This window comes from Heterodontus francisci, chromosome 37, assembly GCF_036365525.1.
Source record: "Heterodontus francisci isolate sHetFra1 chromosome 37, sHetFra1.hap1, whole genome shotgun sequence".
NCBI lineage: Eukaryota > Metazoa > Chordata > Chondrichthyes > Heterodontiformes > Heterodontidae > Heterodontus > Heterodontus francisci.
Window position 1 is genome coordinate 26,326,010 of NC_090407.1, and position 25,763 is coordinate 26,351,772.

Consider the following 25,763-nt stretch of genomic DNA (forward strand, 5'->3'; position numbering starts at 1 on the left):
CCATTTTGTTAGGTATCTTAACTTACTTATTGCCAGATGTGATTCACTGGCTACAAGTCTGAACTCCGTTTTAGTTCTTTCTTGATTAAAAGACTTTTATGTCTCTAGATATAATTGGCTGGTTACCTGATTATGTATGTGTAGTTTCCTGTTGGTTCAGTGAGGAGATACAGAGTAAAGACCTGCTCAGGTCTACAAAAAAAAACCCAACCCGAGCCTGACAGAACCACATCCCACCCCCACTCAATCCGGTCCAAGTCCTTCCATTTTTTCCCGTGCCTGGCACGACCCGACCATCAGTTAACTTCTGATTTTCACTTTGTCGCTGATCTGCACAAGCTTAAAATAACTGTAACAAAACCACCTTTCTAGTCCAAAAATTAAATTAACATTAGAGCCACTTACCTGTGATAGGGGGTGTCCGACCCAGACCCGACCCGAGCCGAGCCTGACACATGTCGTTGAGTCCCGTCGGGTTCAGGTCGGGTACCTGGCCTTTAATACAGAGGTGTGGCACATTCCAAACTGAGGCAAGGTGGAGCTGCTGAGTTGGCTGTTTTTCTCCTGCCTGTGTGGCAGTGGCTGCCACAGTTCATTACAAGATTTCATGAGGCCAAGTAGATTAATTTTTCATATAATAAAAGCAAAATACTGCAGATGCTGGAAATCTGAAATAAAAACAGAAGGTGCTGGAAATACTCAGCAGGTCAGATAGCATCTGTGGAGAGAGAAGCAGAGTTAACATTTCAGGTCTGTGACCTTTCATCAGAATCTCTCATATTGGTACCTTCACTACCTGACACAGGCCCAGTCTGGCAGCTATGTCCTTCAAGACTCAGCCAACTAGATCAGTGGTGGTGCTACTAAGCCAGTCTTGGTAGTTGACATTGAAGTGTTGCAGCCAGAGTACATTCTGTGCCTTTGCTGTCCTCAGTTTCCTGCTTGAAGTTCTCTCCCCCTTTAAGATTCTTTTTAAAACCTACCTCTTTGACCAAGTTTTTGGTGATCTGCCCTAATATTTCCTTACACGACATTGTGCCAAATTTTGTTTGATAACACTCCTTGAAGTACCTTGGTACATTTTATTACTTTAAAGGTGCTATATAAATGTAAGTTGTTCTTGTTCTAGTACATGAAAGCAAAGATTGTATGTCTTTAAAATGCTGAAGCCCAGCACTTGATGAGTACTCAAGAGGAAATAACTGAGCTGGAAGATACGACTCAGTTTTAGGAAGTTGAAAACTCATTCCTGGTGACATCTCGTGGCCAAAGCCTGCAACTGCATGCAGACTCAAAGGACAGGATTTTCCTGTGGGCTTCAGGACCCTGCCATCGGACTCAACTGGGGTTCAGAAACCTGCACTATGTGGGGGAACAGTCACTCACCTATGATTTTTCCCAAATTGGCCAATTAGTAGCCAGAGGGCATCCACTTAAGGACGGTGGGTGTGCTGTATAAGCTGGGAAGCAGCAGCAGGATGCCTTTGCAGGGAAGTGAGCAAGAGCGAACCCCAAATTGAGGTGCCCGCTCTTCAACTATTTGAAATTTGAAATTTAAAAAAAGCCATCAGCAGCCTAGCCACCATTGTGGGAGGGCAACCCCTCCACAGGGCGGTCTGCGGCAGCAATGGAAGTCAGGCAGGCAGAAAGTCTGTCTGGAACAGTGCACCCCAGTCTACTGCCAGGAGGCCACCTCCAGGCAGCTGCACTGTTCCCCACTGCCTCCGGGGAGAGGCCAGCTGGAAAATTCCACCTGACCTCTGACAGTAGGCCTTAATAGGGCATTAATTGGGTGGATTGGCTATCTGCCACTTGCGGGCTGCTGCTCCTCCATCTCACCTCTTGGAAAATGGCCTGGGGCAGGATGGAGCCAGGGAACTGGCACTCCAGCCTGTGGCATGAATTTTCGCGCCAGCCCGCCTCTGTAGCCACCCCAATCGGGGCCTAAAATTCCTCCCCAAAGCCACCCTTAAAATATTTCAACCTCATAGATTATGATATTAATGGGAAAACCCTATTAAAAACATTATAGACATTACCAGAAAAACCTAACAGGTAGGTGTGGCCACGTTTAAAATGGGAAATCCCTTTGAAGTATTTGTGCAGGTGTTTTCAATGTTAGATACATCAGTACCTATGTTAATAGTTTATTTATTACTTAATCTATTATATCAAAAACATTGTGTGATGGCTGCATCCCAAAGGACCTGAATCTGGAGGTGGTGCTTTGAGCATAATGATACATGACAACATTATGTGGCAACATCACCTAAAAGAAAAAAACAGTAACCTATCTATAGAAAACATCCAGGTGAGGAAATCAGGAAGATTTAAAAATGAAAGAACATGGAATTAGATAACCTTCAAACCTTGGTAGTTGTTTGGGTCATGGGAGATAGAGAGTAGGGATAAAGGGAATGTACTCTGATGAGTGGGCTATGTCAAATGGTGTTGCCTAGGAATCTGTACTGCGGCTTTATATTCACTATAAATATTTGTGAATTGGATGAAGGAATTGAGAGCTGTACATCCAAGTTTGCAGGTAGCACTAAGTTAGCAGGCACAGAAAGTTGTGTAGGTGGTAGCAGGACATTTCAGAGAGACACAGATTAAGTGAATGGGCAAAACTGTGGTGAATGAAGTCCAACCTGGGGAGCTACTATCCAATGGAGACAAATCGTAATAAGTACAGAAAATGCTGAATATATTCAGCAGGTCTGCAAGCATCTGGGGAAAGAGAAAGAGTTAACGTTTCAGGTCGATGATCTTTCATCAGACAAATTGTAATATTTTCATACTGGTGAAAGATTACAAACACTGGAATGTTGGAGGTGGGGAGGGCTGGTGTGGGGAGGAGAGGAAACCTCTTCAGCAGTAGGGCCTGGTGGGCTGTGGGTGCTGGGAGCCCACTCTTTGGAGGATCGAGCTTTCGGATCCGATGGTGCCCCAAAGCCTGCCGCAGGGAAGCCGCCTCCATTGAGCTGGTGGTCTCCCCACATGGCGGGGGCTGCTCTGGCACCAGCAAAATGCCATTAAGCCGGTTAAATCACCCCTAATTGGAGCCTTAATTACTGCAATTGGTTGCCTACCTTCATTAAGCAGGCAGCCAATCTGAATGGCGTCTTGGCGATAAGCTCTGGAATTCCCTCCTCAAATCTCTCAGCTTCTCTCTCTAAGATTGTTTAAACTCTACTCTGTTAATGAAGTGTTTGATCACCTGGCCTGATGTCACCTTCTTTGGCTTGTTATCAATTTTCATCTGATTACACACCTGCGCAACACCTTGGGATGTTTTATTATGTTAAAGTTGCTATATGAGTGCAAGTTTTAATTTTTTTTTTGTTTGCAGTTTTCTACCTAGCAACAATCAAATAGCCTCTGTAAATTTCAGCTGTGATCTTTTAAGAGCTGCATCTCATTCCCTATCCCTGCAGACTGTGAGCACCTGTTAGCAGGTGCAATCTGGCCTGGGAACTCAGCCCAGCATTATGTTTCCATAAACTAAGTTGCTGCTCTCAGTGCAAGTAAGTATTTACCCGTCAGCGCTAAAACTGAACATTTGTCCAACTAGTGCTGAATTTGAGGCATTTCTAAAATGTGGGCCATTCCTATGAGGAACTGGATTAAGATTCCCTGAACTAATTTAGTGTATGAACCTTACTGCCAGCACCATACCCTGTTTTGACTGAAATACCTTTCTGTTTTGGATGAAGCAAATAACTATCTAGACTTAAATTTTTTCTCTTCCTCCAGGCCAGCCCCTCTAGGATCCCAGACATTTGATGTGCGTTCCAGTCCTGGTGTCAAATGTTCCATTTCAGATCTACACAATGTAACTGTTGCAGCTGAGAATGCAACAAGATGGACTCTCAACAACGGGACCTTGCTTGTGATCACGATGGAAAAAATAAGCAATTCTGTCAACGATAGCAAGGTAACATTGTGGTACCTCTGCAGGTGTACCTTATTAAGATTATAGTGCATTCTGTAGTAAATTTAGATTGAAATGTAATGGCCTGTAAAGTACTTAAATGGAAAATAAAAGATGGTAGAATGACAGTGATATCAGAATGAGACAATAGGAGGAAAACGCAAGAAATTATAGACATTTTTGATTGAGGCAGGTGAAAATTGAGGAAGTAGGTGGAGATTAAAAAGTGCAGGTTGACACCAAGGGTGAAGATCATCCTGCCAGCATGATGTTCTGACAGAGGGTTCCTCTCCTCACCAACGCCCAGACAGGCCAGCAAACCCATCCTACATTGCCAGTGCTTTCTGCCAAAGAGGAAGTGGGGGACTGTGGTTAACATGTGAAATTATTAGTCAGTATTAAGGTTGGAGAGTTGTAAAGAGGCCAATGCAAAGATGAGATGCGGTTCGTTGAGCTTGTCAGAGGGGTCAGAGTGGTAGTGTGATGGGGAATTGAAATGACAAGCAACAGGCAGCTTGAGCCACATTTGCACACAGAATGGACGAGGTCATCAAAGCAGCCATCTGATCTGTGTTTTATTCTCCCAGCCTCTGGTTTTTGTGCTTCCATTTCCACCTACTTTAAATCTTCTCAGCTATTCACATGTTTCATGTGTTTTCTGAAATGCGTTTGATTTCTCTCATTATGCCTCCTATTGTCTCATGCCAATGATATAGGCGCCATTTTGTAATGTCCTGTGTCTGTTTTCCCCTTCCATTTTCATTTGTTACATTACTTTTTAAATGCTGTTCATGTATATTATTCTCCAGTTTTAAAGGGACCACACCGAAAATGTTAACTGTTCTCTCCAGTGATGCTGCCTGACCTGCTGAGTATTTACAGCATTTTCTACTTTTTTTTTCTGATTTCCAGCATCTGTTTTCTTGCTATCCATTTAAACCCTAGTCTTTGAACACAAGAACACAAGAAATAGGAGCAGGAGTAGACCATATGGCCTGCTCCACCATTCAAAACGATCATGGCTGATCTTAGGATTCAACTCCACTTCCCCGCATGCTCACCATATCCCTTGATTCCCTGAGAAACCAAAAATCTGTCTATCCCAGCCTTAAGTGTATTCAGCGATGGAGCATCCACAATACTCTGGGGTAGAGAATTCCAAAGATTCACAACCCTTTGTGTGAAGTATTTTCTCCTCTTTTTCAGTCCTAAATGATCAGCCCCTTATCCTGAGACAGTGTTTTAGATTCCCCTACCAGTGGAAATAATCTCTTAATGTCTACCCATCCAGCTTCTTTAGAATCATATACGTTTCAATGAGATTACCTCTCATTTTTCTAAACTCCAGAGAATACAGGCATTTCTACCACCTCTCTCTAGCCGTGAAGGGTTCAAACTCTGCTCCAGAAACTCCCAGTGAACTCAGCTATTACCACCCCTCTTTACATCTCCCTCCAGAATATCCCCTCATTTGTGAATAAGGGCCTCGCCATCTGAGTTTATTGTGGATGCCCATTTTGACATTGTAAAATGTAACCTTCTACCCCCTTGACAGGTTACTCTACTGTTCGGATTTGAGGATTATGAGAAATAATGAGACAGCACTCAAAGCCCAAATTAAGCACTAGTATCTCTACCAGGAATACTATTTAACAATGCCATACCCATTAGCAATACACCTGTTAGTCACAAGTATGTTACAAGAAGTTATACAAACGATCATCTGGTGAATGGTTACTTCCCATTGATTGTACTCTTCAGCAACTGACCAAATTGCTTGGCTGCAGCGTCAAATCATTTCTTACAATGATCTTGATACCCTTTGTTCCAAGGTGGGCAGGTTATTCCATTGACAGCTTCATACTGCCCTACCAAAATCCACTTTAAGCTATAATTGTCCAATGGGGCATCTGATTCTTTGCTCAAACCACGATAATAGAGTCCATTCTGATGTTGTACATCTGTTTTAAACTTCCTTCAGTAATTTTCCATCACTCTTGGATGCTGTAGATGTCTTTAGATCATGATCAGTACACACAACAGCACCTTCTTTTCCTGGTCACACACCTTCCAGGACCACCAAGATAATTAAACAATCAGTCTTTCAAATTACTGAAGTTCTTACAAGTTGTTGCTTGGTGAATTAAAATAAACAAGTTTATCTGATACTAGCAAGCACAGAAAAACACACAGAGCTGAACTTCTTTGCACTTCAAAAAAGACAAACCCTGACATCATCAATCAGTGTCAGCTTGTGTCAGTTTTCTTGTAATTTCCAAATAAACTTTACACCACTTAAATTAACTATATCTCTTTAGTTCTGTTTTATAACACCCTGAAACAGACATTTTGGCTACGTCCAGTTTTATTTCTTAGCAGACCTACCAATACATGAAGCTTCTAACTTTGCAACGAAGCAAAATACAGCTTTGAAGCATGTCTCTTTTTTGCTTTTAACCCTATTTTATGACCTATGGCCTCTTGGCCAGATATACCATAGCCTGAAAGTGCTGTTTTTCAGCACAGTTCAGTGGCTTATTTATCTGTGAAAAAAACAGCCTGACAACTGGCTAAAACATAAAGGACTTTGCTTTTTATCTGAAGCACGATGCTCTCCTGGGTTGAATAGCTTTCACAAATCTCAACCACAAATTTCACTTAAAATACTATCAAGTCAGTCAAGAATATTACAGATCTTACAACATCATGTCCCTGATGGTTGAGGGGAGCTAATATCTTACCACTTAATGAGGGTTCCCTGCTTGGCTATATCAGTTAACATTTGCCTCAGTCAAATTGCCGGTGGTGGTGGTGTAACCCTTATCTTTACATCACACCTTGGTCTGTCTCCCTGCCCCTCTGATAACTTCTCCTCCTTTCAACATCACACCTTGTTCAATCCCTCATGTCTTTCTATTAAAATCTTTGTTCTGTACCGCCCACTCAAGTTTCAAAACCAAATTTCTCACTGAAATATCTTTTCTGCTTTCCTCCCTCTATCTTTGCTTCAAACAACTTCTCATTCTTGGTGATTTCAACCTCCATCTCAACTCTTCTTACTGCTCTCTCTTCTGAGCATACTGCCCTCCTTTCCTTCCTAAATCTCTCCCTCCATATAGATTCTCCTACTGATATTCACAGCCACCCCCTTGACTGTTATCTCATATGCCCTCAGTACTCCCATCATATCTAACACTGATAAGGCAACCGCTGATCATTTCCTTAAATTGCTCTCTACCCATATTCCCCTTCCCCCTCCCTACCCCATTTCTTTCTGTGTCTGCCCCAGAAAAAACGAGCTCAAGTTTCTTACCACTGCACTTTCAAATTCCCAGCTATCTAGCCTTTGGTCTGTGAGTCACCATGATATTCTGCAGCTACCGATTTGCTAAATCACCCCCTCTTCAACATCTTTGATGCCCTTGTCCCCACTAAAACCATTACACTGTCTCATCTTAGTCATTCCCCTGGTATAACCCCCATCTTCACTCCTTTAAAGCTAAGGGACACAGATTTGAATGTCGTTGGTGGACAACTGGTTTAACTATCCATCACCAGATTTGGCTGGATGATGTAAAGGATTATCAGGTCCTGCTCTCTATTACTAAAACTGCCCATTATTCAAAGATCATCCAGGAAGGCAAAGATGACACCCAACTTCTCTTCGCCACTAAAAACCACCTTCTTAAACTACCCTTCCCTGCCTCCGCCACTCTTACCTTCAATGATAAGTGCGAGGAGCTCATGGACTTCTTCATTATAAAGATCAGGACCATCCGTTCGGTTGCTTCTGCGTTTGCTGCTTTGCTCCCTTCCCCTAGCCCACCAGACCTAACCTCCCCCAATGTTCTCTCCTTGGCATCTTTCTCTAGTTTTTCTCCTATCTTCCCTCATGCCCTCTCCAAGCTCATCTTGTTGATAAGACCCACTTCTTGATCTCTAGACCCTATGTGGGAGCCCATTAAACCTCTTGCCTTATAGAACCTATTTACCTTAACGGCTGGTATGAAGATGGTTATGGCCATGTAAGAAGCATTCTCAAGGTTGCCTATCAGATTATTAATCAGCCTGAGAGCAAACCCTGCCACTGCTTCACTCTCTTCTCCAGAAACATAAGATTAACTGTAAAAGACAGTGTGGGAGAAACGGGAGGATACCATAGACTGCGAACCCATGACATAACATTCCCTTTGATATCATATGCTTTAATTTTCATGATGTCTCATTAAGCGTTCACTAATTTCATCCCATATTACAGTTCTAGAGGTTTAACCACAACTGAGGTAAGACTAACTGGCCTATAATTTGATAACATATCTCTTTCCCCTTTCTTCAATTGACTTCAGTAGAAAAGTAAAAAATTGGGCAGGGTGTATATTGGGTGGCTGATCCAATACCTCCTGCTTTATGCCACCCCATTGTTCCTAATCTGGTTTCTGATCTCTTCCTATAGATTACTGTTACCTTTTATGGAGACAAGATCGATAAACCAATTGACAAGATTATCCTCCAGCTCACAGCTGTCTGTAAGTAATTGACACTCCGATCAAACAGACAGGTCTAGAGATTTCATGTGGCCAAGTTGCACTGCTATCATGTCAGTGGGAAATGAGTTGTGCTTCGCTGGGGGTCTGGAGAGGAATTTTGTAGTGGAATAGTGATTGGTGTAAACACGAGTTAAATAGGAATAATGTGTTGAGTGCATGTAAACAAGAGTGCATCCTTTAAAAAGCCAGTTCTGGCTGAAAACTGCAGCAGCAGCAGCTAAGTAAGGGGCAGCACTTGGCTCAGTCAACTGACTGTCAGCTAGCTTAACTGGATGTTTCCTGACACTGCCACTTTAGGAGAATGTCTAAAACAGAACAACTAGGCAAGAGGAAGCCAAAGAAGGGACATGGCACAAAGGTGGAGAAGAACATGCACCAATCTTAAAATTCCAAACTTTCCTTGATGAAATGGAACTTTTAAAAAAATTTGTCCGTGGGATATGCGCATCACTGGCAAGGCCAGCATTTGTTCCCTATCCCTAATTGACCTTAAGAAAATTTCAGAGTGAAGTTAAGAGTCAACAACATTGCTGTGGGTCTGAAGTCACATATAGGCCGAACTGGGTAACAACAACCGACATCCTTCCCAAGAGGACATTAACAAATGACAATCTAGTAGTTTCATAGTCATCATTACTGATACTAGCTTTTTATTCCAGGTTTATTTATGTAACTGAGTTGAAGCTCCCTAGCTGCTGTAGTGGGATTTGAACTCATGTTGCCAGATTATTATCTCTGGTTTTAAGATTACTAGCCCAGTAACATAACCACTATGCTACCATGCCTGCTAAGGACAGGTGGAGCATTGGGAGTTGTGGCAGAAAATATCAGTTGAGCCACTTGGAGGCAGTTGTCACTGGAACAGAATGCCCACTCTCACTGCCTAGAACTGCAATGACCTGACAGGTCAGGTAGGGTAACACACCAGCCACTCTCCCTTTCCTTCCCTGGGAACTCTGGTCACTAGCAGGCTCGAAAAGCAACATTTGTACAGCTAATCCTTCACAATGCACTCTGGTAAGGGGAAAACTGACACTGAATCTTACATTATGGCTACCCATAGCCACTAACAGTAATTACGTGTATGCGCAACACTAAAATGCACTCCTGCACAGGATGATACCTCCATGACTTACTTCTCTCATGCCAATTAGCACACAAACCCCTATTACTAGTAAATCTCTGTACCCCTTCTTTGACAGACATATCCCTGGATGTGGATGCAGATCGTGATGGTAAAGTTGAGAGGAATAATCCAAATAAGGTGATTAAAAACAGAAACCTACCAGTTTATGTTTTACAACACATTTTGGGGTGAATTCTGTGGGATTCGCCCTCCATTTACTGTAATGTTGCTGGAAAAACACCAGAAAACAACAACAACTTGCATTTGTATGGCACCTTTACAACAGCATCATGTCCCAAGGCACTTGGCAGCATTATCAGTCAAAATTTGACTTAACCATAAGGAAATATTAGGACAAATGACCAAAAGCTGGGTCAAATAGGTAGATTTTAAAGAGTTACTTAAAGGAGGAGAGAGAGGTAAAGAGGTTTAGGGAGGGAATTCTAGAGCCTAGGGCCGAGGTAGTTGAAGGCACAGTTGCCAATGGTAGAGTGAAGGAAATTGGGGATGCACAAGCAGCCTCAATTGGAGCAGCGCAGAGATCTTGAAGGGTTGTAGGGTTGGAGGAGGTTACAGAGATGGGAAGGGGTGAGACCGGAGAGGGAGTTGAGCACAAGGATGAGAATTTTAAAATCTTTGCAACTTTGCCTGACCAGGAGTCAATGTAGGTTGGCAAGCACAGGGGTAATAGGTGATCTGGACAGTGCAAATTTGGACATGGACACGAAGTTTTGGATGAACTCAAGTTTATGGTGGGTGGTAGATGGTTGAGCCATTTTTCTTGGGTTTCTGCAGCTCTTCCGCTGAAGTTACAGTTGACAAGTGGGAAAAGCTTTGTGGGACTTCACTTTCATTGTGTGACAAAAGCAGCTGCAAAGAATTCACACTCTGTTGAACAACAAAAGCTTCTGCATTCTTCAGTTGTAATTAAACTGGGCAGAAAGCAGAAGAAAGTTGTCTCGATCTAATATCCTGACACACTGGGATGAATTTTCCTTCGAATTACTTCTCATTTTTGGGTGATTTTAGAGCACTTAACTGAGAAAACTAGGGCCAATGCTTCAAGTCTGCCCTCAGATAATCTGCACCAGACCTGTCCTCCCCAACTCCACAATAATGCCGACCTGGAGCGCACCCTTCCTCCATACTTAATTTGTAGTTGGTGTCATAGAGTCATACAGCACTGAAACAGGCCCTTCGGCCCACCGAGTCTGTGCCAACCAACAACCACCCATTTATACTAATCCTACATTAATCCCATATTCCCTACCATATCCCCACCATTCTCCTACCACCTACCTACACTAGGGGCAATTTACAATGGCCAATTTACCTATCAACCTGCAAGTCTTTGGCTGTGGGAGGAAACCGAAGCACCTGGCAGAAACCCACACAGTCACAGGGAGAACTTGCAAACTCCACACAGGCAGTACCCAGACCAAACCTGGATCGTTTGGAGCTGTGAGGCTGCGGTGCTAACCACTGCACCACTGTGCGCCATGTGTTTGGCTAATATTGCCACCACATTTTCCCCAACTTTCATCCAAATTTGACTCTAACTAAAAAATATGAGCGGTACAGTGGTATCTCGAGGCAGATACTAAATTGAGGAAATCAATTTGCTTGTTGGAACAGAGGTTTGTGCTAATTTACCTGTATATTGATTTTATCTGTTTGATGCTCAATGGGTTCTTCCAATACGTTTCCTGTCATCTTTAGTCAGCTCTGCAGAAAATACAGTTTTCAACTGAGAACATGGGCTCCCCAATGGGAAACCACACTAATCATATATTTTGAAGAGCAGGAGGTGGAAGTGGATATGGAAGAGGGTAGTTTAGAGACACTCCTAGTGAAGTATGAAAGAAGACATTTGCTTCCAACATGGAGATACCCACTCAAGAGGCTCTACAGATCAAAAAGGTCTACACTTAGATTTCTCTGTGCATTACTGTCTCAGGAGGCTTTGCTTCTCTCGCGGAGGCAATGTTGGGATATGTTAATTTCTGTCTGAAGACCTAGAGTCCACTTTTACCAGGGAACCAGCATTGTCTGTACCAATCAAAGTAACCACTGCCTTCAATTTTTTTATGACTGGATCTTTCACCTTAGTTAGGTACTGATGTTGTGTACAGGAGGATTGCACAGTTCATTTGCTTCTCAGTGGAACCACAGACACAAAGAGAGCGAGCTATCCAATTCTACACTGGCAGGGTTCCCAGAGGTGCAAGGAGCAACTGATGGAAAGCATGTGGCGTTCAAGGCTCCAAATGGGAACCTCCCCATTCTCATGGAAAGGAAAGGCTTTCATTTGATTAATATGTATCTAATGTGCAATACCAATCACCCTATCTTATCCCGCATGTTAATGCCCTCAATGCAAGAAGCTATCATGACATTTCCATCATTCCCAATCAACTGTATCAGCCGTGATGACTCAAAGCCATGTATCATGATGACTGATTGGAGATGAAGGCCATCCCCTGCAGACATGGCTTATGACCCTAGTAGGATTTACACAGACAGAAGTATTTCCAGTAGGTGTTCCTCCCCTCCCGGTGCATTTCTCTGACACTAGTTATAAGTGACTATTTCCTTTACATGGGGAGAACACAATGTTAAAGCAGTGTGAGAGGCATAGACAGATTTTCTTCCATATGAGCACATGCATCCCATAATCACGTGAACTGCAGGTGTACTACCCCTTTAAATCACCCGTCCTTCGAGATTAGCAGAATCCCTTGTAACAAGCTCTGAGTCTCTATCATTTGTCATAGAGTCATAGGGTTGGTTATGCAGCACAGAAACAGGCCCTTTGGCCCATCGTGTCCGTGCTGGCCATGAAGCACCTATCTATTCTAATCCGTATTCCAGCACTTGGCCCACAGCCTTGTATGCTATGGCATTTCAAGTGCTCATCTAGGTACTTCTTAAATGTTCTGAGGGTTCCTGCCTCTACCACCCTTTCAGACAGTGTGTTCCAGATTCCAACCATCCTCTGGGTGAAATTTTTTTTCCTCAAATCCCCTCTAAACCTCCTGCCCCTTACCTTAGATCTATGCCCCCTGGTTAATGACACATTCGCTAAGGGAAAAAGTTTCTTCCTATCTACTCTATCTATGCCCCTCATAATTTTGTATACTTCAATCAGGTCCCCCCTCAGCCTTCTCTGCTCGAAGGAAAATAACCCTAGCCTATCCAGTCTCTCTTCATAGCTGAGCTGCTCCAGCCCAGGCAATATCCTGGTGAATCTCCTCTGCACCCCCTCCAGTGCACTCACATCCTTCCTATAGTGTGGCAACCGGAACTGTACACAGTACTCCAGTTATGGCCTAACTAGCATTTTATACAACTCCATCATAACCTCCCTGTTCTTATATTCTATGCTTTAGCTAATAAAGGCAAGTATCTCATATGCCTTCCTAACCACCTTATCTACCTGTGCTGCTGCCTTCAGTAATCTATGGACAAGTACACCAAGCTTCCTCTGACCCTCTGTACTTCCTAGGGTCCTACCAGCCATTGTATATTCCCTTGCCTTGTTAGTCCTTCCAGAATGCATCATCTCACACTTCTCAGGATTAAATTCCATTTGCCAGGGCTCTGTCCATCTTAACAGCCCATCTATATCTTTCTGTAATCTAAGGCTTTCCTCCTCACTATTTACGACACCACCAATTTTCATGTCATCTGCCAACTTACTGATCATACCTCCTATATTCATGCCTAAATCATTAATGTACATTATAAACAGCGAGGGTCCCAGCACCGATCCCTGTGGTGCATCATTGGTCACAGGCTTCCAATCGCTAAAACAACCCTCGACCATCACCCTCTGCCTCCTGCCACTAAGCCAATTTTGGATCCAACTTGCCAAATTGTCCTGGATCCCATGTGCTCTTACCTTCTTAACTAATCTCCCATGTGGGACCTTATCAAAAGCCTTACTGAAGTCCATGTAGACTACATCAACTGCTTTACCCTCATCTACACATCTAGTCACCTCCTCAAAAAATTCAATCAAGTTTGTTAGACATGATCACCCCCGATAAAGCCATGCTGACTATCCTTGATTTAATCCCTGCCTCTCCAAGTGGAGATTAATCCTGTCCCTCAGAACTTTTTCCAACAGTTTCCCTACCACTGATGTTAGACTCACCAGCCTGTAATTACCTGGTTTATCCCTGCTACCCTTCTTGAATAATGGTACCACATTTGCTGTCCTCCAGTCCTCTGGCACCTCTCCTGTGGCCAGAGAGGATTTGAAAATTTGTGTCAGAGCTCCTGCTATCTCCTCCCTTGCCTCACATAGCAGCCTGGGATACATCTCATTTGGGCCTGGGGATTTATCCACTTTTAAGTCCGTTAAAACCGCTAATACCTCCTCCCTTTCAATGCTAATTTGTTCGATGTTTGTATAGGATGAGTATGGGGAACACTTATCTTGTTCACCCTCGTGAGGTCGTTGAATATCTTCCTGCACTATTTGGCAGTTCTTGGGCTGGTAAAAGTTGCACTTATTGTTTGAGTGGCCTCTCTTTATACAGCCTGAACCACCCTTTTATGGGCTTCCTGCCCCCAGTCCCCAGAAATAGTTCCTTTCTAGCCCATGCATCAGCCAGTAAAACATCCATGGACAGATTTGAGAATCTGGGAATCTTTCCTACTGCTGACCATGCATCTCAAGGATGTTATTTTCTCAGTCATAGTGGATCCTTTAATTTGATGCAGCGTTATAAACACTATAGCAGCTTTCTCTCTCTCCCTCCATTGCAGCAGCAGTAACCCAGTGAAAAGTGGTGTTACTGCTTCTAGCATACCCTGCAAATTGAAATAGGGACCCATCAAAGATACTCTTTAAAACCTATCGCTTTGAATAAGCTTTTGGTTACCCTTCCTAATTTCCCCTTCTTTGTCTTGGTGTTTATTTTCTTCATGCTTCTATGAAGTGACTGGAGATATTTTTCTAAGTTGAAGGTTCTATATAAATGCAAGTTGTATTTTTTTTTCTTTTCTTTACCAGGGTTCCTGGGCCTGGGGTCCTAAAGGACACGGAGCAGTTCTTCTTGTGAACTGCGACAAGGATAGGCCGGATGTCGCTGAATCTGATAGAAGTGACAGTGAAGTGCCCGTATTTGAAGGTGACAAGAAACGTGTATTGTTACATGTGTCAAGATACTGCTGGCTGAGTAAGGTGCTCTCAAACTGGAACAAATAGGATCTTTTTGGGAGTACATGAAAGTTCAGTTGTAACTGATAAAAACAGTAATAAAATAAGCACTTTTTTGAGAGGTGTCTATAAACATGCCAGGAAAAGTAGAGATTTCTGGTCAGCTGACTCATTATTCATCTTAAGAATGCAGCTACCCCTGTTATTTTACTGTCAAATGTGGACGTTTCTTCTTTTCAGACCTCAAAGATATGTCTCGTATGATCCTAAGAACTGAAGGACCCAACTCTCTGCCACCCGGCTACAAACTCCAGCTGTACATTTCAGCTTCTGATAAGGGGAAAGTTCATATCTTTCGTCATGATCTAAGTGAGTCTATTTGTCAGATGTACTTCAGAAGTAGATTTTCATTAAGGTCATTCTTCCCTTTCTATGGCAATTTCCAGGTTTATAAAACTCATATTTGGCAACATATCATCCCTGCTTCCTGATTTGTTTAATTTCCAATTTCTTGCCACCTTGATGCTGTACTGCATTATGGGCTCAGGCCACTTATACAGGTTTCTTAATTTTATAAAATAAAAACCTTCACAAGAAAATCTTTGAACTTCATACCAACTCTCAATTTGTTTCTTGTTCCCCCCTCATTTTACCCTTGATTTAAAAAAAAAAATTCTTATTCAAGGCAACATTCAATTATTTTGCATCATTTTCCTTTTTTTCTGAACACGGCAGCAAAAATGACAAATGTCCTGGGTGGAACGAAGCTGTCAGCTGTTATGGATTATACCAAAGGGAACAATGAATGTAATTTCTTCATCGAAGGACTCACATTTCCAGATAAGGACAATAGTAACTTGGTGACCGTCAACCTCAGCCTTCTAGAACCAATGGTAAAATTCTGACCTAATTCCAGATGTATTTCACAAACTGATGGGATTAGATGCATCTATGGGTTAAAGACTTCGAACCCAGTGCAGACGATAAGATTCCAGCTGCCTTGTCTCACCAGTTAATGGGTTCTAGTGTTAATTACTTGAACGCTTTATTAAGAAATATAAGATTAACAGATTTTCTGCCCCATTCTGTATCTTATATTGACACATGAATCATAAGAAACATCCCATAAATCCGAATAATTTGCAACTGGTCCACCTGAACATGGAAATTGGCGCAACTGGACCAGTTGTACTGGTTCCCAGTTGACCATTTGTACTTGCTCCATTTGAAAATTATATTGGCTCCAGTTGAGACCAGTGAAACTGGTTCCAGTTGAAAAATATATTGCTTAAAGCTGTGACCAGTTCGACTGGTTTCTGGCTCAACTCGTTCCATTTGAGCCTAGAGTATTAACTAGTGAAATATGTTCATATAAGTACCACTAACAAGTGAAAATTACCTATGTGGTGTGTGCTGTGGTCATGCAGTGAAGCTCAAGACACTTTTGACTACTGTTCATTTCAAATTTTATTGTGATCCAGAAAAACACAATTAAATTGCAAAAAATCAAATTAAACACAGTGCAGAAATCAAGAAATAAGTGAACACAGCAGTTAAAATGCAAAAACATTAAATTACAGCTATAATCAAAATGCAAAATTAGATTTTTAGATTTAGTTTTAGAGATACAGCACTGAAACAGGCCCTTCAGCCCACCGAGTCTGTGCCAACCATTAACCACCCATTTATACTAATCCTACACTAATCCCATATTCCTACCATATCCTCACCTGTCCCTATATTCCCCTACCACCTACCTATACTAGGGGCAATTTATAATGGCCAATTTACCTATCAACCTGCAAGTCTTTTGGCTGTGGGAGGAAACCGGAGCACCTGGAGGAAACCCACGCAGACACAGGGAGAACTTGCAAACTCCACACAGGCAGTACCCAGAATTGAACCCGGGTCGCTGGAGCTGTGAGGCTGCAGTGCTAACCACTGCGCCACTGTGCTGCCCCTGCGCCACTGTGCCGCCCCCTTAATTACATTTAGACATTTGATGACTGAGTTCTGGGACAAGACAAAAAGGGCAACAGGCAATGGTTTTGGTGCAACAAGTCATAGAATAAATGCTTAAACATAATACTTAACAATTGGCGATAGTAGACAAGCCACTTTCGATCCTTGCTCCTCAAAGCTGCCCGGACACAGGTGATGTTGTCTTCGGTCCTTCTCTGATGGCTTCTACTCTGGCTTCTTCTGTGTGAGTCTTATTCTGTGGTTCTTGCTCTGTCTCTGTCTTTGCCTGTTCTGTGACCCAGCTTTTTACTATCTTTTTTTCAGTGCCTATATGCCAAAGTGCAAATTCTGTGCAGCTTGCCCTTCCTGACTTGAAAACAATTGATACTTTTTTCTGAAGCTGATTGGCATCTCCAAATCTCACCCCAGACTTAATGGCACCATCTTGCAACAGAAACATTGGGCCGGATTTTGTGCTCGTCCAGAAGGCGTGGGGGAGGGGGGTGGTGGGCAAAGAATTGAGCAGAGCTGCCTGCCTCGGAACCCGACGCCGAGATTCCCAGTTCCACTTCCTGGGATGAGATAGGCCAACGTTGACCTTCCTGCTCAGAGGCCAATTGAGGCCCGTAGGTAATTAAGGGCCTATTCCTGCCACCACTGGGATCTTACCAGCGGTGGGGGGCCTCCGCCAGGTGGGGAGGATGCTTTGTAAAACAAGATGCCCTCTGTGCGGGCTCGGGGGGGGAATCCTTCCTTTGTGGGCAATTTGTGGCCCACAAAGGACCCCCATGGGAACAACTGTACCTCCTCCCAGGACTCCCATCCCCCTGGAATGAATGACCAGTCCCCCAGCCCCCCTCGCCGGGCCTTCCGGACTGGCCCCGATGACCCCGCCTCACCTACCTGTGTTGCAGGGTTCCACCACTGGGCCTGGGTCCGAGGCCTCTGCAGTACCGGCAGTGGCTACCGCTCCCAGAGGCATTGCTGATACTACTGAGCTGCCAGCCCTCTGAGCTCTTGGAGGCGGGATCCCCGTCCCTATAAAGTCTTTAAAGGGATGGGGATCCTGCCTCCTAAAACATTGACCCCGAAAGACCGGAGGATCACTGCAGGGGCCGAGAAAATGCAGAGATGTTCTCCCGCCTTTTCAATCCAGCGCCGGGGGCCCCGCCTCCTGCACAAAATCGAGCCCAACATCTTTAAAAGCTAATACAGAAATCCTTTCAAAAAGGACCTTTTCATAAATGTAAACATATTTTGCAGTCTTTGCAATGAAAACATGAATTTAAATATATTTACACCTTTTTAATCAGAACATAACTTAAGCATATTTTACACCTTCTCACTGAGCTGAATTCAACTGGATTGACTATAAGCAATATTTTCCAGTTCTAAGATTCTGCCAACCAACTGGTTACAGTTGAAGCAGCTCTTTGTCAACTGGCTCCACTTAATTCCAACTGGTTCAACAGATGAACCAGTCGGCAAGCGAACTGGTACCAGATGAGCCCAAATGGTTCCAGTTAAAGTCAAGTGGGAAACTAAGAATACCAAATGCTTACCAGTTAAGATTGCCAGTTATCCCAGCTGTATCCAGACAACACCAGTTGAGACCACTTACTTGCAGTTGAGTCCAGAAAAGACCACTTAAGACCAATTGACATTACCAACTGGTTTCAACTGGTTTGGAAATACGGGAATTGCAGCCTTCAATTGTTTCCTTCAGTAATTTTTTCATCAACGGACAGGCTGGATGGACCAGTAAGTCTTTTACTGTCTGTTATTTATCTGTTCTTGTACTCATTCTTGCTTAAATTTGTATTATCTTTAATGACAGACAAAGTTCCTCTACTCATTCTGTTCCGGCTAGCTGACTGTGAGAAATGGCTTAGCAACCTGTCTGCAGTGAAGCAGATGTTGGACATTACTGGATCACAGGGCAGTGAAGTTAGCTCCACTTTCCCATTGTGCACATTATATAAGCCATTTTAAATTAATGTTTGTTAGCAATTTTATGTTAATGGCACTAAAACCTACACAGACTGATGAGCTGAAAGTTTCTTTGGTATGCAGGCGGATCCTGGCTTGTAATCGGTGGAAGTGCATGTAATATAGGCTTCAGTCTTGGTGGTAGCATTTTTGGATGAGAACTTAAACATCTGCTTCCGTGGATGGACATAAAAGATCCCATGGAACAATCTGAAGAAGAGTACAGGGGTCCTCGGGGTATCCTGTGCATTATTTAACACTCAAACAACATCACTAACACAGATTATCCAGCCATTTATCTCATTGCTGTTTGTGGGATTTAGCTGTGCACAAATTAGTAGATGCATTTTGCCTATGTTACAACAGTGACAATACTTCAAAAAAAAAAGTACTTCATTGGCTTTAAAATGCTTTGGAACATCCTGGGGTTGTAAAAGGCATTGTATCAAAACAAGTTCTTCTTTCTTTCTACATGAATTGTGCACATTAAGTTCTGAGTTCATTTTTGTGCTTTGCTTTCAACTTTTGGGAGCTTTGGATAATGACAGAGAAAAGTAAACTTTATCTGGTAAAAGAAATTGGCAGAAGTCTCTGACAATGAAGGGATTTGTAAGGGTGTGGGGTGACAACAGGCAGGTGTGAAGTAACTTTATTGGTTGCATCAACAGTTATTTATTGAAAGCACTGGGCTGATTGTTATGTTCTCCTTTCTCTGGCTGTGTTCCATGTCCTCTCCATCCTGTGCACCCTCATTATGCTGTGAGGAAGGAGGTCCTTTCAAACTCTCTCTATCATCATGGTTTTCAGCTCCTGGATGCAGGAGGCCTCTCCCATCATCATGATGGTGTGTAATATGCATCATGCTATAATAATTCTTGAGACTCTTACTGGGCTGTATTGCAGGACATTATCCAGGAACCTAAAATGAGCTCGGAAAATGTCTATAATCTGCTCTACTGCATTTCTTGTAGGTGCAACAAGCCTCATTATATCTGTTGACACCTCTTGTCTGCAAAAGCCTGACTGGAGTCATAAACCATAACTTCAGGAGATAGCCCTCGCCAAGGCACCTTCCTGGGTTTTGGCATTCACATGCAATTTAAGGACATTGGCAATGCATGCTAGCTGTATACTAGTAAAGGTGAAAGCCATTCCTGTTCACCAAATTGAGAAGATGGGGGGCTTTGAGTGGCACATGTGTTCTGTAGGTCCTTCCATCTGTGGGAATCCTGCAAGTCTTTAGAACTGAATGACTATCTCTCTTTGTTTGTCTGGGTTAATTGGAAAATATATCAATTTTACCATGTTCCTGATAGAGTATCAGTGACCTCTTGGTGCAGTGTGAGCAATGGCAAAGGTCACCTGATGCTACTTGGAAGGATCCAGTTGTAAAGAAATTCAAGGCAAATCGACCTTTGACCGATACAGACTGTTTTCCTGATGGAAGTGGGCTGCAGGTTTTCAGCCATAATTGACATATTTTCCCAATAGCCTCTGAGGGGAAGTGCAACCTTCTGAGGCAATGACAAAAAAATCTAAGTGCGACTTTGTTGGTCTGTAAGCATTGCTGTGTCGGTATATGCATGTGAGGAAGAGATGCATTTTGTGATGCCTCATTCTACAAGCATCCAATCTAGACTCTTCTACATCCTCATCCTCCACTTTATAGCGTAATAGATGGAAATCCATGTCCCAATGCAAAGCAGTACTTTGAGCAGAACTAACAACAAAAGTCCTGACTGAATCTGCAAGGTTCTATAAAGTGCTTCATTGGCTGTGAAGTACTTTGTTAAAGGTGCTAATTATTGCAAGTTCTTTCTTTCTTCAACGTACATCATAATTCCGAAGGCCCTGAAAATGGGGTTCCCGACTCATCTGTCAGAAGTGAGGACAACAGGACATCTGTAGGCAAGGATGGGTCTCTGTTCCAAATCTGGACTGGGGGGCGGTTGGATAGTGGGGAGGTTGGCATGTTGGGGGTCATTTACATAATTGGGGCAATTGGGCCACGGAACTGAGATTGCTGGTTGGAAAGTTGGGGTGACACCTTGCCACTCCAAAAGGGGAGCCAGAGGACTGAAGGGGTCAGTGCAACTTTCTGTATTACTTGCCTTGCCTTCGAAAGGTAATTAATCTGGGAAGAATTTTAGGGCCTTTAAAAGACCAAGATCAAGCTAGTTCTCAGCTAGCAGGGCTTTCACTGGGTTTGAGGAGGAGCTAATGAGCAGAATTGCCACAGCAACTAAAGCATTAAGGTTAGGGTTATCTCCAGACAGTCTTCCTAGACGTAAGGGGTCCGCAGAAGACTCATCCTCCTCCTACTGATCAGAATTTCGAGATACGTTATATGGGGTGGAAACACGTCAGATATGAGTCCCATCACAAAGAGAAGCCCCCTCCCACTGCCTCATAACCAAGACTGCACAGGTTTTCTGCCCTGCCTGACTGCAAAGTAGTGAAACAAAAACTTAGATTTCGTGGTACCAAGTTATACTAAATAAAGCAAAGGGGATTACTGCTGGAAAGTGAAATATCAATTCATAAAATGTTTCTGTAACTATATCACACTTTAACGCATTTTTTCCAGATTGTTCAATATGCTCCCATCTTCACAGAACATGTTGTATTCTGTTTGGCTCCATGGATTATGACTCCTAATACTCTGGCTCCTGAGGAAGTGTTTGTGTGCAGGTAAGAGGCTGCCGTGTAAAGAAGCGACTGATTTTCTTATTGGCTACAACACCATCTTTTCTAAACAGACCTAGAAGTCTGTTTGCTGAAGCTGCCAGCTGCAATTTGGCTGAGTTTGGTCATGAGAATCACTCTTGTTGCTGTAGTGAAAACATGACCATTGTGTTTTGCTGAGTGTGCTTCCTGTTGGCTGAGCTTGTGATGTCATTGGGGTAGTCATGGAGGGGTCTGTGACTGGGTGTAATCCTTATCCCAGAATTACGAGCCCGATACAGCAGGGGGGTTTATATTTACCAATATTCTGACTGTCTATCCAGCAGTTTTATCAAAAATTGATTATTCCTTCCTTTTGATCTAGATTCCACTAGATTATAGACCCATTAGTCCAACCTCTGTTGTGGAGGAGTTACTGGAATCTGTTAGGGAGAGTGATTGAGCATTTGAACAAATACAAACAGTACCATGGATTTATAAAGGGCAAATCATGTCTAACTAACCTACTTGAATTTTTTTGAGGAAGGCATTAATATGGTAGATCAGGGAATGTCTAAGAATGTTATTTATATGGACTTCCAGAAGGCAGAAGATTCCAAACAAGAAATTATTAGCAAAAATGAGAGTGCACTGAATTGGAGGCAACCGATTGACATGAGCAGGGAATTGGTAAGGAGGTAGAAGAGATTGTAGGGCTAATGGGTATGTAATCCAATTGGCAGGATGAGACTAGTGGTGTCCTCCAAGGATCGGAACTGGGGTCTCAGCTTTTCAATGACTTGGAAAAAGGAATAGTGAACCTTCCATCCAAATTTGCTGACAACACTAAATTAGCTGGCACAGTAAATAATGTAGATGGGAGCAGAAAATTGTAAAGGGACATTGATAGATTAAGTGAGTGGACAAAACTATGGCAGGTGGAATTCAATGTGGGGATGTATGAGGTCATCCACTTTGAACCCAAGGATGATAGACCAGAGTATTTTCTAAACGGGGAGAGGCTAGGAACTGTGATGCAGTGAGATTTAGGTGTCCATGTGTAGAAATCACTAAAAGGTAGTGAACAGGTACAAAAACATTTAGAAGGTTAATGGAATGTTAGTCTTTATCTCAAGAAGGCTTGAATACAAAGTGTTGAAAGTTATGCTTCAGTTATATGAAGCTTTAGTTAGTCTTCTTCTGGAGTACTGCATTCAGTTCCGGGCATCACATGTCAGGAAGGATATATTGGCTTTGGAGGAGGTGCAGCCTAGATTCCACAGCTGAAAGGGTCAAATTATGAAAACAGGTTGCATAAACTTGGCTTTTATTGCATGGAGCATAGATAATTAAGAGGTGATCTAATTCAGCTGCTCTACTCTCTAGAATCTCATTTATATTTCCTCAGTATAACAGATAATATAAAATTCATGAAGGAATTCACAGCTGTGGTGGAAAAGGCAAAATGCAAGCTGTCAGTTTGTACTGAGAAGATGAATCGCGGTGATCGCTGGATTCAGGTAATTCCTAAAATCCCAGTCTGCAGCAACATTGAGTGTACATAAAAGGAGAGTGTTGTATTGACCTTTACCTCCACAGACAGAGAAGGTATATATCTAGAATATGGCCTCAGGTCAGACTCCTGTATGCTAAAGAGAGCACCTTTAGGGAAACAGAATCTCCTTATGTTGCTCAGATTTTTTTTTTTCCCCAAAATATACTTTATTCATAAAAATCTGTAAAAATTACATTGCCAAACAGTTTCCAAACAGCACGAAAAAATACAAACATTGCAAAAGTGATCAGTTTCTTTCAATAATGTCATGAGTTTCTTCCCAACCCTTCCGTTTCACAATTGTCATGTCAATTACAGTTTTACATTTACAGCAATTGAGAATATTAACGATACAGTTCGAGGGGCTTCCCATGGTTCCAGCCCCTCAGTCCAGCTTGGTGGGGGAACCTTACACTGTGGTCTTTCCCCATTGAGCCTTTGCTGCGGCTGCCCCAAGCTTTAGTGCGTCCCTCAGCACGTAGTCCTGGACCTTGGAATGTGCCAGTCTGCAACATTCGGTGGTGGACAACTCTTTGCGCTGGAAGACCAGCAAGTTTCGGGCAGACCAAAGGGCGTCTTTCACCGAATTGATAGTCCTCCAGCAGCAGTTGATGTTTGTCTCGGTGTGCGTCCCTGGGAACAGCCCGTAGAGCACAGACTCCTGTGTTACAGAGCTGCTTGGGATGAACCTTGACAAAAACCACTGCATCTCTTTCCACACCTGCTTTGCAAAGGCACATTCCAGGAGGAGGTGGGTGACCGTCTCTTCCCCACCACAGCCAACGCGGGGGCACTGTGCGGAGGGGGCGAGACTTCGGGTGTGCATGAAGGATCTGACGGGGAGGGCCCTTCTCACCACCAGCCAAGCTACGTCTTGGTGCTTGTTTGAAAGTTCTGGTGATGAGGCATTCCGCCAAATGACTTTGACGGTCTGCTCGGGGAACCATCCGACAGGATCCACCGTTTCCTTTTCCCGTAGGGCCTTGAGGACATTCCGTGCAGACCACTGCCTGATGGACCGGTGGTCAAAGGTGTTTTTCCGCAGAAACTGCTCCACGAAGGATAGGTGGTACGGCGCCGCCCAACTGCATGGTGCGTTCCGCGGCAATGTGACCAGGCCCATCCTTCGCAACACCGGGGACAGATAGAACCTCAGCACGTAGTGACACTTGGAGTTTGCGTACTGGGGATCTACACATAGCTTGATGCAGCCGCACACGAAGGTGGTCATCAGGATGAGGGCCACGTTGGGTACATTTTTCCCGCCCTTGTCCAGAGATTTGAACATCGTGTCCCTCCGGACCCGGTCCATTTTAGATCCCCAGACGAAGCGGAAAATGGCTCGGGTGACTGCCACGGCGCAGGAGTGGGGTATGGGCCAGACCTGCGCCACGTGGAGCAACAACGTGAGCGCCTCGCACCTGATGACCAGGTTCTTACCCACAATGGAGAGAGATCGCTGCCCCCACATGCCCAACTTTTGTCGTACCTTGGCTACTCGCTCCTCCCATGTTTTGGTGCACGCCCCGGCACTTCCGAACCATATCCCCAGCACCTTCAGGTAATCTGACCTGACGGTGAAGGGGACAAAGGATCGGTCAGCCCAGTTCCCAAAGAACATGGCCTCGCTCTTGCCGTGGTTAACTTTGGCTCCCGAGGCCAGATCGAACTGGTCGCAGATGCTCATCAGTCTGCGCACGGACAGCGGATCCGAGCAGAAGACGGCGATGTCATCCATGTACAGGGAGGTTTTGACCTGAGTGCCTCCGCTGCCTGGGATTGTCACCCCTCTTATGCTCGCATCCTTCCTAATAGACTCAGCAAAGGGTTCAATACAGCAAACAAACAAGACCGGGGAAAGAGGACAGCCCTGTCTGACTCCAGATTTGATCGGGAAACTTTCAGATTCCCACCCGTTGATTGAGACTGCGCTACTGATGTTTGTGTAGAGCAGTTGGATCCAATTGCAGATTCCCTCCCCAAACCCCATTTTGGAAAGCACGTCCATCATGTAGGTGTGCGATATCCTGTCAAAAGCCTTCTCCTGGTCCAGGCTGATGAGGCAGGTGTCCACCCTACTGTCCCGTACGTAGGCGATCGTATCCCTGAGTAGCGCGAGGCTATCAGAGATCTTCCTGCCGGGTACAGTACAGGTCTGATCGGGGTGAATCACCAGCTCCAGAGCAGACTTGACTCGACTGGCTATGACTTTGGACAGAATCTTGTAATCAACATTAAGCAGTGAGATGGGCCGCCAATTTCTGATTTCTACCCTCTCCCCCTTCTGCTTGTAAATGTTGCTCAGATAGGTGCAGGAAAGAGCTCTTTGCTACCCTCTTCAGTTTGCTTTGAAGCAGCCAAATCTCTATTCTAGTATTTCCTCCTCCACCTTTACATCATAGAATATAATGATATGAACAAGCTCACAATTTGCCAGGGGGAATTAACACCTTTTAAGAGGCAGATTGGTCCCCTTTAAATGCTTTCCAAGCAGAACGCACAGCTTCAGTCCTCAAAAAATAAACAGGTTGAAATGCACTAAATTGAAATAACAGCAAAATCTCCAGATTCTCCTCATCATCCATTCTCAGCAGAGTAAAGTTCAAATCTGGAGTCAGCTTGTTCTGATTCGATGGGCCCTATGTCCAATGTAACTAGAGATGGGATAATGGGCTATCAGGAAATGACATCATCCATTTGCATGTCCTGCGCTGTGCTCCCTGATGGTAGGGTGGGACCATGCAGAGTGTCATCCTCATTAGTTTGCGCCCCAGGTCGTCATTTTAATGCCAAATTTTGGGCAGTCAAGGGATGGAATACCC

General features: G+C 43.7%; 1 protein-coding gene across 3 annotated transcripts in view; it reads left to right on the forward strand.

Annotated features, from left to right (window-relative positions):
• Nucleotides 1-25,763, forward strand: part of LOC137352198 (protein-arginine deiminase type-2-like) — a 55,299-nt gene that overhangs the window by 13,181 nt on the left and 16,355 nt on the right. For all 3 annotated transcript variants that reach the window (XM_068017396.1, XM_068017395.1, XM_068017394.1), the window contains exons 3-10: nt 3,754-3,934; nt 8,385-8,457; nt 9,681-9,742; nt 14,625-14,742; nt 15,012-15,140; nt 15,507-15,664; nt 21,310-21,413; nt 22,795-22,906. In XM_068017396.1, coding sequence (XP_067873497.1) covers nt 3,754-3,934; nt 8,385-8,457; nt 9,681-9,742; nt 14,625-14,742; nt 15,012-15,140; nt 15,507-15,664; nt 21,310-21,413; nt 22,795-22,906 — 937 coding nt within the window. The remainder of the gene's footprint in view (nt 1-3,753; nt 3,935-8,384; nt 8,458-9,680; nt 9,743-14,624; nt 14,743-15,011; nt 15,141-15,506; nt 15,665-21,309; nt 21,414-22,794; nt 22,907-25,763) is intronic.